The following is a 14116-nucleotide window of genomic DNA, read 5'->3' on the forward strand; positions in this document are numbered from 1 at the left end:
GTGTTGGCATTTGTTTGTTCAGTTGTAACCTTTCCACTCCACCGTTGTCCTAGAGACATGACCCAGCGCTGGGTGATAATATGTCATCTCAGACTGGAGTCTGCTGTACAGGGTCAGTATCCAGTCCATCTCAGCCCAGGTAATGGGACAATACAACCAGTCTGGGTCAGTACCGGTGCTGGAACAGCCCATGACAGAGTTAACATGTCTGTGACCATGTCTGACTGACGGAGCAGTGACTTAGTACTCGACAACGCTGACTTGCTAATGGGATAAAATGTAAGTTACCGACAGAACTGCTAGGATTATAAGTGATCTTTGAAATAGATACTAATGAAAACTCACTACAGGTACCCTTTAAAAAGAATACAGGATCCTGTGATAATAGTCACCTGGTAGAAGTGCTGACAGCAGCAGTCGGAGGCTGAATGGTTGTCAGGGATTTTAATGAGGAATGTAGCATTTACATTTGCTGTCAATGTGTTGGAGACAGACACAGTCCATGAGATGATCAGGTCCGGTCACAGACTGAAGATCTCACTGTTCTCGATGAGGATGAACTCCACGATCTGGTTCTGGTAGACCATGTTGACCGCCATGTTTCCTGCATCCAGTTCAGGCCACATGAGTGTTGGGCCAAACACGATGCTGATTCCCTGAGTGGACATCAGGTTCTTCCTGGAATAGGCCAGAACTCTGAGGAACACAAGAATGAACATGATCCAGTACACAGATTTTACAACAGAAGACACCTTCAGTCAAAAGACCATGTACAGAAGTAGAAGTAAACCAGTTGAGGCCCACCCTCCATCACCCCCCCCCCACCCCACCACAGCAAGTGAAGAAGGAACACTGTCCTAAATGTGAGGAGGTGAGGTGATTGGTCACTGGTTCATCCATAAACCTGCACTTTCAGGATGACTAACTAACCCATCTGACCTGTTCCTCAGGTGTGCTGTACCTGTGCAGGTGGTTGAACAGCAGCTTCATGGTGTCCCGGTTGGGCTTTGGCAGCTGCTGAACCAGTTTCTTCACAGCGTGAACTTTCTGTTTAGGGTCTTTGATCTCTGTTCAGACGACAGCAGCAGGTTATCAACATTTTCATAAATGGAAATGACTCAGGTTCTATTGTGGTACAAACAGCCTGTGCTTTGACTTTAAGTTCATCATAGGGTTAGAGTTAGAGTTAAGGTTAAGGTTATATTCAGGGTTAGAGTTATCTTAAGGGTTAGGGTTAAGGTTATATTCAGGGTTAGAGTTATCTTAAGGGTTAGGGTTAAGGTTATATTCAGGGTTAAGGTTATCTTAAGGGTTAGGGTTAAGGTTATCTTCAGGGTTAAGGTTATCTTAAGGGTTAGGGTTAAGGTTATCTTCAGGGTTAAGGTTATCTTAAGGGTTAGGGTTAAGGTTATCTTCAGGGTTAAGGTTATCTTAAGGGTTAGGGTTAAGGTAATCTTCAGGTCAGTGTGGTGAATCCAGTGACTGGAGTCCACGTTCTGAGTCATGAACAGTCGGAGGTTTAGACAATGAACACAGTGGAATATTAACCCAAACTCATGAACATTATAGTTATTTTTTAATCAATTTTTTGACTTTTCCTGGATTAAACCAAACTCTGTGATCTTTCTCTGAACTAAACCATAAACAGTTCAGTGAAAAACAGCACATGATGTAAATTCAGTTGTTGAACCTTTTGATAAAATACTTCACCTGTAACTAATTTACATATATGTTCAGTAACATATTTACCACTTTAATGCTGTATGACGTATGTGGAGTACAAATACTTCATTACTGTACTTCAGCAGAGTTGTCAGGAATCTATACTTATGTTTTTTGTTTTTTGTTTTTTTTTTTTACTTATTCCTTTTACCCCTGCATTTAACATAAGTATCTGTACTTTATCTGATTAATATGACCTGAGGTTCAGTTTGATAGAAACGACAGACTAGACTTTTCTATTTAGAGAACATTTCAAGTCCTGGACTTGGTCACTTTTACTACAGTAAAGAATCAGTTCTACTTTTGCAGGAGTCTTGATTTCTTCAGGTTTACTCACTGATGGCCTCCACAAACTGCTGAAAGAACTTGAAGGGAAATAATGGTTCTGGCAACTCTCGGAAAAACATCTTCAAAGCTCCAGTGATGACGTGGATGTCCTCCCACTGACTCTGGTCCAGATCCAGGTCTTCTTCTGGAATCAAAACCAACACCATGTTTCAGACTAAAGCCAGAAGCCTTTTCTGGACTAAAACTTTTATTTCTATATCTGGTTTTCTATTCATTCTGTTGGTGTGAAGTTCATGGTAAAACACATGACCTGTTGTTCCATTGTAGATTTTCCATGTTGTTATTTACAGGTTTCATCTGAACTGACCTTCATCCACTATGAAGCGCAGTTTCTGGATAGTGGCCAGATTCCCACTGACTCTGTAGATCCCATCAACCTCCAACCCTGAAAACCAGTTTCAAACCATGCACTTACACAATTATTTATAACGACAGACAAGGTTTAGGCTGAATTCAGCAAATTATGAATATTCAAGTGTATTCTAGTCTTAAGATTCTGAACATAATTTGTTGAGTTAAAAGTATAAATGTAGTTGAGCTGAAGACCTGGAAGAAGATAAAACACATTAACTCTTACAGTTCAGGTGAGCTGATGTGAAAGTGTAAGTGGAAAAGCAACATTATTGAAGTGGTATCAGTCATGTGTTTTTGTTTGTGAACGTACCTCGCTTTTCAACGGCGTCCAAACAAATCTGAACAAATTTGGGCACTGAAGTTCCTTCTCGCTCACAGAGAGTTAACAGATGGCAGCCGAAAACCCGATCTGACACAAAACCACTCTTTATGATCAGTTAGGGTTACAGATTAAATATATGCTGTCCATATGTTTTCCTTGGTTTGAAGTCTGACTTCACCTCAATAATCCCCGAAACAGTTTATTGAACAAAATCCTTTCTTTAATAATTAAACTTCATATGAAGAAACTATGTTAAAATGTTTTCAGTGTTGCAAACCTGTCTGAGCTGTAGGTGATGCTGTTTGGGTTTACTCAGATTATCACAACTACCCAGAACTAACCCTAACCCACCCAGAACTAACCCTAAACCTAACCTACCCAGAACTAACCCTAAACCTAACCTACCCAGAACTAACCCTAAACCTAACCTACCCAGAACTAACCCTGACCAACCCAGAACTAACCCTAACCCACCCAGAACTAACCCTAACCCACCCAGAAATAACCCTAACCCATCCAGAACTAACCCTAACCCACCCAGAACTAACCCTAACCCACCCAGAACTAACCCTAACCCATCCAGAACTAACCCTAACCCACCCAGAACTAACCCTAAACCTAACCTACCCAGAACTAACCCTGACCAACCCAGAACTAACCCTAACCCACCCAGAACTAACCCTAACCCACCCAGAAATAACCCTAACCCATCCAGAACTAACCCTAACCCACCCAGAACTAACCCTAACCTACCCAGAACTAACCCTAACCCACCCAGAACTAACCCTAACCCATCCAGAACTAACCCTAACCCACACAGAACTAACCCTAACCCACACAGAACTAACCCTAACCCACACAGAACTAACCCTAACCCACCCAGAACTAGCCCTAACCTACCCAGAACTAACCCTAAACCTAACCTACCCAGAACTAACCCTGACCAACCCAGAACTAACCCTAACCCATCCGGAAATAACCCTAACCCACCCAGAAATAACCCTAACCCATCCAGAACTAACCCTAACCCACCCAGAACTAACCCTAACCCACACAGAACTAACCCTAACCCACACAGAACTAACCCTAACCCACCCAGAACTAGCCCTAACCTACCCAGAACTAACCCTAAACCTAACCTACCCAGAACTAACCCTGACCAACCCAGAACTAACCCTAACCCGCCCAGAGCTAACCCTAACCCACCCAGAACTAACCCTAACCCACCCAGAACTAACCCTAAACCTAACCTACCCAGAACTAACCCTGACCAACCCAGAACTAACCCTAACCCGCCCAGAGCTAACCCTAACCCACCCACAACTAACCCTAACCCACCCACAACTAACCCTAAACCTAACCTACCCAGAACTAACCCTGACCAACCCAGAACTAACCCTAACCCACCCAGAGCTTACCCTAACCCACCCAGAACTAACCCTAACCCACCCAAACTAACCCTAACTCATCCAGAACTAACCCTAACCCACCCAGAACTAACCCTGACCAACCCAGAACTAACCCTAACCCGCCCAGAGCTAACCCTAACCCACCCAGAACTAACCCTAACCCACCCAGAGCTAACCCTAACCCACCCACAACTAACCCTAAACCTAACCTACCCAAACCTAACACTGACCAACACAGAACTAACCCTAACCCACCCAGAGCTTACCCTAACCCACCCAGAACTAACCCTAACCCACCCAAACTAACCCTAACTCATCCAGAACTAACCCTAACCCACCCAGAAGTAACCCTAACCCACCCAGAACTAACCCTAACCCATCCAGAACTAACCCTAACCCACCCAGAAATAACCCTAACCCATCCAGAACTAACCCTAACCCACCCAGAACTAACCCTAACCCACCCAGAACTAGCCCTAACCTACCCAGAACTAACCCTAAACCTAACCTACCCAGAACTAACCCTGACCAACCCAGAACTAACCCTAACCCACCCAGAACTAACCCTAACCCATCCAGAAATAACCCTAACCCACCCAGAAATAACCCTAACCCATCCAGAACTAACCCTAACCCACCCACAACTAACCCTAACCCACCCACAACTAACCCTAACCCACCCAGAGCTAACCCTAACCCACCCAGAGCTAACACTAACCCACCCACAACTAACCCTAACCCAACCACAACTAACCCTAAACCTAACCTACCCAGAACTAACCCTGACCAGCCCAGAACTAACCCTAACCCGCCCAGAGCTAACCCTAACCCACCCAGAACTAACCCTAACCCACCCAGAGCTAACCCTAACCCACCCACAACTAACCCTAACCCACCCACAACTAACCCTAAACCTAACCTACCCAGAACTAACCCTGACCAACCCACAACTAACCCTAACCCAAACCGCTAACCCTAACCCCTAACCCCTAATCCCTTACCCTTACCTTAACCCATAACCCTCTAAACTTAACCTTAACCCTATGTGTAAGGAAGATGTAAACCTTTGATGAGGCCTTTCTCCTGCAGTGTCTTCATGGACGGGCGTCTGCTGATGAACTTCTTCAACCTGTTTTTCACTCCATTCTTGTCGGCGCTGTCTGAGCTGCTGTGTTTCAGCTTCGAACCACCAAACACATCTACGAAAAAAATCAAGCATCAACAGTACGATTATTTAAACGTGATGAAGTTTCCATGACTGTGTGGACGGTGTGTCTTGTCTTAAACATGTGATATTCAGACTGACTGATGGAGCGTCTGTGCGCCTGGTTGTGTGGTTTGGGGGAGGTAGTTGCAGATCCAGATCCATATCCAGGTAAGGAGCTGTGTCTGGGCAGGTACTCGGTACTGTTGGACCTCCACAAGGGACGACCTCCGGCAGCTTTAGTCTGAGTGCAAAGACACCAGGACACTGTAAGCCCGGACTTTGTATTTACTAAAATGCTTTAATTACAATGTACTTAGATGATTTAAGTTTTATTCCATTACTATAAAATGTTCAGTATATTCTACTAATTTGTAGACGTAGTCGAAAGTACAAAAAAGTTTAAGTTGAATGGATTTAAATCACTAACTTTTAGTCATGACCACACCTTTTTATCTCCGCATTGCATTGTGGGTATTGGGCATGTTGTTGAAAACGTGTTATTTTTCTGTGCAGGGGTTCAGTGGGGTTGTGGTGTTAGTGTTAATTTTGACTTAATGTGTGTATGGCAATGTTTATTGGCCTTTTTGTATTTGTCTTTGTTTTTTTGTAGAGTTGCACCATGAGTGAGAGCCACAGGCCCAACAATGGCTTTACTGTTCATCTGTGATTGATTTTGTAAAATAAAAATCTATATGTCTTGTCAAGTTAAGAGCATTTCATGTACTGTCAAATTTCAGTGAGCAGACTTCCTCTCAATATTCAATCCATGCTACAATATATTAAGTTTAATGATTATACAAAGCAATTTATATTGCAAAAGATTTTAATTTAAATCATCTTGGATTGAGTACAATGAACTGATGATATAAAGTTAATGATCATATAAAGCAATTGACATTGCAACAAATTTAAAGTTAAATTAACTTGGCATTTAGTGTGTTGTACTTAAAATAGCAATTCCATTCAAATCCAGCATTTAAGTTTAATACACTCAAGTTTTCACTACTCATTAATTTTTTTAAGGCAACCGGTTTACTCAAATATTTTAAGTAAACTCAACTTATCCGATCTTACAGTGTAAAGGACACTCAGACAGCCTAACCCAAAGACAGACAAACAGGAGGTCCACATGTTATCCAGACCATGTGACATCTGAGTATTTCAGCTGGACTTACCGCAGAGCTGATGTTCTGTCGGATCGCATCGTACCATTTATTGGCTGTGGATACACTGTCTGTCTGCATCAAATACTCACTGCCTGTGTTTGTTGTAATCTGGAAAACATGAGTTAGAGCAGGAAGTCCAGAAAGAAGAAACAGTTGGACTTAGGTGGTTAGGCTTAGCAAACCCTAACCCAGAACTAATTAGTACTAAGAACGAAAACTAAAAATGGTAATAATTAACATGAAAATAATATGTTTGAAAAAAGAGAAAAGCAGCAGAATTCAGTGTCTGTCCACTGGTGGGTTTGTCTCTGTCTGTTACCTGGAAGACGTTCTTCCTGCTGGATTTCTCTGAGTTCCAGTCGATCACAGCTCCACTCAGATGAATCTCATCTATGGTCGGTTTCTGAACAGAATGAGTTTTAAAAGACTTTACTGACAGAATCAAACATAACCACGACCAACAAACACATACACACGATGTTACATGTATGTCAATACAAACACATATATGTGATGTGTAGACGAAACAGAAAGTAGTGACGACAATCAAAAGACATCAACTAAAAGTAGATTGAGTACATTAAAGAGTGATATTTAGCTTTTTTTTTTTTTTTAATGAAATTCTTCATTTTCAAACATTTCCCTGTGGTCTACATAAACTGTAAATGTTCTGCTTGAGTCTGAATTCTACATTAATTCAACTCCACAGGTCCATCTTCAACCCTATTTCTGACTAATGACATCAGAAAGGTAATTTTGAGCGCTGGCCCTTTAAATGCAAATGAGACACTTCACGCCCCGCCCCCTCCAGGTTGTTAGCTGTGCTGCTCTGTCCTGTTCGACCAACAACTGAACATTTTAGCTAATCTGCTTGAAGTTTGGACATATTTTCAGCATGGACTACAACTGCTGCTGCTGACAAACAATTATGTCGTACTTGAAGAAATATTCATCAGAAGTCTTGACCTTATATGTGCAAATGTCATGGTGTAACTAGTTATAGACGTAACAAATTAAGAAGAAATTAAAACAGGTTGTAGAAATCCACTGGATTTTTGCCAAAATGAATATAAAGATAGCTTTGCAGCACCTGGAGGGTTCAAATTCAAACTTTATGAACTATTAGGGTCCAAATACACAAATAAATGAACCAAGGACTAATAAAAGTTTAGCTAAATGTGACCCCTTTAAGTAGTGGTTTGGAAGAGGACCAGCTGTGACACTATTACATTATTTGCCCTTTCCAGTCTTGTGTGTCTTCCTCAGGACCGAGTGTCTTCTTTGAGATGAACCTGAGTTGTTAGGGTTAGGGTCAGGGTTAGGGTTAGCCCTGACCTTGACCCTAACACTAACCCTTTAGATCACGGGGAGTGAACGTCCAACATGAACTTCATACCAGAGCAGTTTGTTGTTGTTTATCTTTATAAAACAGTAGCTGGTCTGAGGTCAGTACAGTCCACGTTAACGTCCAGTTCTTCCGCTGCTTTTTCCTTCCGTCTGAGATTTTTGCCATGTTCAGGTGTTCTCCTTTAACCTTCACCTGAAAAAACGGGGAAACCATAAACTAAACAGTCATGTTACCAGTTTGATGTTTCACATTAAATCTTGAAAGAATGAAAGTGTACTGGTGGTTCGAACAGCGCCGCTCCTCCTCCCATAATGACGTTGTGTTGAGACTGATTCCTGCGATGGCGTGAAATCTGAACACAAGACAATAAATAATTTACCTTCTGCACTTAGACATGTCCAATGAGTAATTCCACCTGATGTCTCCAGATTTCAGAAAATCTCCTTGATCGTCATCAATTTGTTTCATACTTTTACAAAATAAGGTTATTACTTAACGTTAGTAAAACCACACAAAATGTCAGGCTTACATTTTCATCATTTTTTTGTAATATTGACAGTAATTGTAGAAACCAGTGATCCAAAAAAAGATGTTCAGTTCAATAAGGCATTACTAAACCAAGCACAACATCTGAAAAACTAATGAAGATGACACAAATAAACTGTAATGAACCTTTACTAGAACTAATAACATTATTCCTGAAAGTTTGAGGAGAGTTAGAGATTTGAAACGGACCCTAATGTTTGTAGTAAATCTGTAATTAATGTGTGTGAAATAAATGTTTGTTTTTACTGACCGGAGCTGGAGGAGGCTCTGAATCCTGCAGAACCATGGACTTGGACTGACTCGACCGGTCTCCGGAGCTTTGAGAACTTTTAACCCGAAGCTGCACAGATCCCTGCTGTTTGTTCACATTCTGAAGGTTTGTTATTCTGAAAAACACAACATAAAGACACTGGGCTCAGAAACACTGGGTCATATTTAACATTGGGTTAAGATTATGGGAAATATATTTTCATATTTTTTAATCTCCTGTGTGTCAAATTAGTTAAGAAGACAGTGTTTCTGACTACACTTGAATACCAAATAAAATGTTCATAATAACCCAATTAGACAGTGAAGGTAACACCTGATGACCGAACAAAAATCCCCATTAACAAGGTCAGAGGTCAAAGGGCACTAAGATACACTCTGTTACTGTTTTAATGGTCTGGTTATTGTTAGTACAACCAGTGATGTGGAAACAGCAGAGTGGTGTGAAATAAACAACTTGACTTTGAACATCAAGAAAAAAGAAAATGATCGGTGAGTTCAGAAGGAAAAGGAATGATCATCAGCCTGTGACAGTAACAGGAGAAGGTCTGGAGGGGGTTGACCTTCAAGTTTGTGGACACACACATATTGGAACATCTTACATGAACACAAAACACTGACTGCCTGATGTGGAAAACACTGCAGTCTTCACACTTCCTGAGGGTCTCACCTGCTGCTGTTCTTTGACTGCTGTTCAGTGGAAACTATTCGTACTTATGGCAACAGCCTGGCAGCAGAAAAGGCCTTACTGAGGGAGACCAAGGCTGCACAAAGAACAACCACAAACATCTACCCAAAACATTATAACCTCCTGCTGTTTTCAGAAAACAACAAATATTCTGCAGGACTCATCCCACCCAGACTGTCAGCTGGCTGAACTCTCACCCACAGGCAGGTGTGATTGGACAGTTCAAAGCAGAACCTCCAGACAGGTGACAGTTTTTACTCAAACGCCATCACAACACTGAACACAAATCTACACAAAAACTGAACTATCTATCTATCTATCTATCTATCTATCTGTCTGTCTGTCTGTCTGTCTGTCTTTATTTCTTTTATTTCATAACCTCTACAGATATATGAATTACATAAAACTCATAAGACTTTTAATCATTATATCAGTGAAAAACAGTGAGTCTGAGGCTGGTTGGACTTTTTCCTGTTTTGTTCCTGTTTGTGGCTCAATTGCCTAACTGTGGTTTCATAATATTTAGTCTGTCATTAAGACAAAGGGAAACCTGCCGTACAAGTGAAAATAGCAAAAATAGCACTTTTTCAACAGCACTGACTTCATTAAAATGTAAATGCTTTTTGGTGAGTTGAAACGTGATTTCCGGGTTTCAAAACTGTAGCTGCAAAATATTCAATATAAATGTTTTATTATGTAATTGTAACCCTAATTCATATATACATATATACATGTATATATATATATATATATATATATATATATACACACACACACACACACACACACATATAAATTAGTGCTGTCAAACAATTAAAATTTTTTAATCTGATTAATCACAGGATTGCTGTGGATTAATTTTCAATTAATTACAATATGATACATTTTTAATTTATATTAATCACGTTTTTATTTTTGCATGAGCAAACAGACTCAAGAAAGAAGCGAATATATGCACTTAACGTGTTAGCTGAAGTGCTATCAGAATCCCCGACTAATGTATGCTTTGCATTAATGCGGTATTTTAAGATGGAAGTGCTTTGGTGAAAAGAAAACTCCTTCCTGCAGAGTGTGTACAATACTTTGTTGGTCAACTGTTCCGTCTTGTTTTTCTTGTCCACATATTTCCATCCAGAGGGTCAACCTGCTGTTTAGTGTCTTCCATCTTTATGGGTATTTTCTGCTGCCTGTCACTACTGGATCAACTGACCATTTGCACATGTGCGATGGTATCTATACTTCAACAAACTGCCCCAAATGCGTTGGCAGATGGGTTAATTGCATTAAAATCTTTAATTATTTTTAATTATAATGATGGATTAATCTGCGTTAATTTTAACAGCCCTAATATGACATTTTTGACATTTTTTTGGCTCAGTTCTAATGCAAGTCCAGACCTTGGATCATAAAAAATACATTAATTAAATATTATCCAAAATAAAATCCAAAATCTAAAGTCTGCAGTGGAACATCTATGGAAGACTGAGTAGTTCTGAAAGAATGGAAAAGTGATAACAGGAAACATTGTATGGTTAGAAGGAAAAATGGATTCTACTAAATACCAGCAAATTCTTGAAGAAACCATCACACTGTCTGTAAAAAAAATGGAGCTTAAAGAGGATGGAGTATACAACAGGGTAATGATGTAAAACAAGACTTGAGATCCACCATGGGGGGCATGAAACATCCTATTCATGCATGGATTGGCCACCAGAGCCCAGACCTGAACCCCAATGAGAATCTTTGGAATATGTGATGGAGAAGACTTTACACAGGGCTCCGACTCTCCATCATCAGCACAAGATCTGGACAAAAATCAATGCAACTATGGACGGAAAATAAATGCTATGATGTTTACTGTAACATTGCATTAGCATTGTGAGGCATAAAGGAGGACGACGTGTTCAGTAATCAACGCTAAAACTGATCCAATGAAAAGTTATGTGTTTGACTTTTTAAAATCTGGGCTGTTTATGGTCATATCTCATAAACAGGGGGTTTAAACATGTTTAGTATTATTACTCATTAAACCTCATTAATGCTGCTGTTGTTACAGCTGAAAAATTCTCCTGAACTCAGGACATCATTGCAACAGGAAATCAATGTAAAGTGTCTAAACAGCGGAAGGTGCAACTTAGTCATGCATTAAATCTGAAAAAAACATCTTCCCTCAACGTGAAAAACAAAATGGAATGAAGAACACAGTCATTACCCTTTGATGTACAGTGTGTGAAATAATCAGATGCATTATAATTAAAGTACAGAGTGTTTGTATTTCTTCCATCAGAGAGCAGTGAGTGGAGGCCAAAAGGAAATACATTAATACAGATAAGGGTTAAGTGTGTGGAAAAATCCAACCTGCTATTGGGCCTAATACACATCAAATAACCTGAGAAAGAATCCCAGCCCGCACATTTAAGATCAGTTTAGTTAGAACAACGGAATACAGTGACATCTTACCTAATGCCCGCCATCTCTGTGTGTCTGATCAAGAAGGAAAAAGACAACTGTTAGAGGAAGTAAGATTCATCACGTGGTTTCTTCAAACCAGCGTCTGTCACACTGCAACTGCTGCAACCTCCCCATTTCCTGAGAGAAAATAACTCTAACCTTACTGTCATCAGAGCAGACGTTTACCAGTTTCAGTTGACAAACACAGTTTCCTCTGGTAGAAGCACCAAAACAGACTACGGTAAAACGTAAAGTACTGACTCTGTTACTGGAATAAAGATGACAAATGCCAGGATCTTCATAGAGTTATGGTCTAAAGTTGGCCTTTGAAGACTAAAGTGGATGTTCATGAAATTGTGGAATTCAGTTTCTGAATGCGGCCAAATGCCAAAAATGTTATCCAAATACCTCAAGTACAAAGTAGATATTTTTGGACATTCAGGGAAAACCGTCCGCTCCTACTCTGCCATATATATGTTAGCATATGCAGGGGCTAATTTCTTTCCCATGGCCATCCCATGCACCTGTAAGTAGTATTTGCTGTTAAATTAAAAATCATTACAGGTAAGACCTAATTCCAACAGCTTTAAAAGCTCATCATCTGGTCTAGTGGGGGCAGGGTATTGATTAAAAACATTCCATACTACCTGGAGGCCAAGGTAAGTGCCAATGTTTGTGTATACTCCATCAACATCAATTGAAAATAAAAATGAGCAGGGGGTAAAAATCTGCTTCTTTTAAAAGGTTGACAAATGTGTGTGTGTCTTTGACATAGCTTGGATCCCTTTGGCACGAGGAGTTCAGGAGGCAATCTATGTATTCTGTTACTCTATATGAATCGCATCCACTGTCTGAAACCATTGGCCTCCCTGGAGGTGTCCTCCCCAAAACAGTCCAGGACTGTGTATGAATGCGGTTTGAAAAATTACATTCTGATCAGATTTTTTAATTCACTTAAAAACAGTTCAAAATGACCCCAAAGGTACCAATTAGTGATTTGTGAGGTATTTAAGGAGTTTCAAGCCCTTTTTTCAGGGGGTTGTCAGCACCCCCTGGTGGTTGAGTATAAGGTTTGAAAAGCCTTCTGGTGTTCGAGCTTTCTGTGACATTATGTCCTGATGCTCTACATATGTAGCACTACATGTGGTAAATTAGACTCAAATCAGTGTTGACCAAGAAAGGATTCCTGGTTAACAAACAGGACTTTTGCAGTTTTTCCTGACTTTGACCTTTGACCTTGAATGGACACATTTTAACCCTCTGCGGTCACACAACTGGAACTTTGGTGTGGTCTAAAACTGTGGACATTAGACCCTAAAAGACAGATAAATGCTATGCATGGAGTTTGATGCACTGGTGTGTAAATCTGGTCATATTACAAGAAATAAAATAAATAAATGTATAAATAAAAAAATATAAAGGTCGATTGTTGTTTTAATAAAGATTTTAATATTGCTGCACACATAACAATGATTATGAACTTCTCAACCAAAACATCAGTAAGAACAAAACTATGTGATATAGTGAAGATATCTAGGTCTTAAAGACTTAGAAACCAAATATAATCATTGTCATATTTGTTAAAAATAAAGGAGGTTGCGTACTTTACCTTTAAAAGAATGATTAAAAACAACAGAAACATACATTTTGATCACAGGCTAATATAACATGAAATGAACCTAAGAAATTACACATGAACAGGAATTTACGGGAAATATATAGCATAGGACTGTCAAAATTAACGTGTTAACGCAGATTAAACTATCATGATTAATGATTTAAAAATTTTAACGCAATTAATTCATGCAAAATGAAAAGCGATTAATATAGATTTAAAATTGATATTTAATCATGATTAACTGAAATTAATCCACAGCAACCCTGTGATTAATCTAATTAAATATTTTAATCATTTGACAGCACTAATATAGTATTAAAGGAATAGAGGAGATATGACAACTTTTTAACTCGTTCTTTCTTTTAGAGGAATTGTTACAAATATTAGCAGGTTCCAGTGAAGCAGGAAACAGAAAAGCATTAAATAAAAATGATATTAAACTCAGTACATGTGTCTGTATAAACTTCCACTTTTCTTCATGTTCTGTACAGTGAATAATTGAATGCATAGTAATGTTCAAACCAAAATGAGACCCATTTAATATTATGTGATGCCATTTAAAAGGTATGTGAGATTACTATGTAAAAGTCAGCCATAAGACATTTATCCTAACAGTATTCTGAAAAGCATCCTCATAGACAGTGTGAATATTAATTTTTTTCTATATCAC

General features: G+C 39.6%; 1 protein-coding gene across 1 annotated transcript; it reads right to left on the reverse strand.

Moving 5' to 3' along the window:
* Window positions 1-429: 429 nt before the first annotated feature.
* arhgap15 (Rho GTPase activating protein 15) lies at window positions 430-11897 on the reverse strand. Its single transcript, XM_030125163.1, has 13 exons — window positions 11838-11897; window positions 8673-8808; window positions 8154-8228; window positions 7925-8068; window positions 6848-6931; window positions 6538-6636; window positions 5462-5603; window positions 5220-5354; window positions 2735-2833; window positions 2378-2455; window positions 2060-2194; window positions 962-1067; window positions 430-696 (listed from the first exon to the last, which is right to left on the reverse strand). Exons 1-13 carry the CDS (start codon window positions 11849-11851, stop codon window positions 522-524), a joined length of 1422 nt encoding a protein of 473 aa, XP_029981023.1. The 5' UTR covers window positions 11852-11897; the 3' UTR covers window positions 430-521.
* Between the last annotated feature and the right edge of the window lie 2219 nt (window positions 11898-14116).

This window comes from Sphaeramia orbicularis, chromosome 21, assembly GCF_902148855.1.
Source record: "Sphaeramia orbicularis chromosome 21, fSphaOr1.1, whole genome shotgun sequence".
Taxonomy (NCBI): domain Eukaryota; kingdom Metazoa; phylum Chordata; class Actinopteri; order Kurtiformes; family Apogonidae; genus Sphaeramia; species Sphaeramia orbicularis.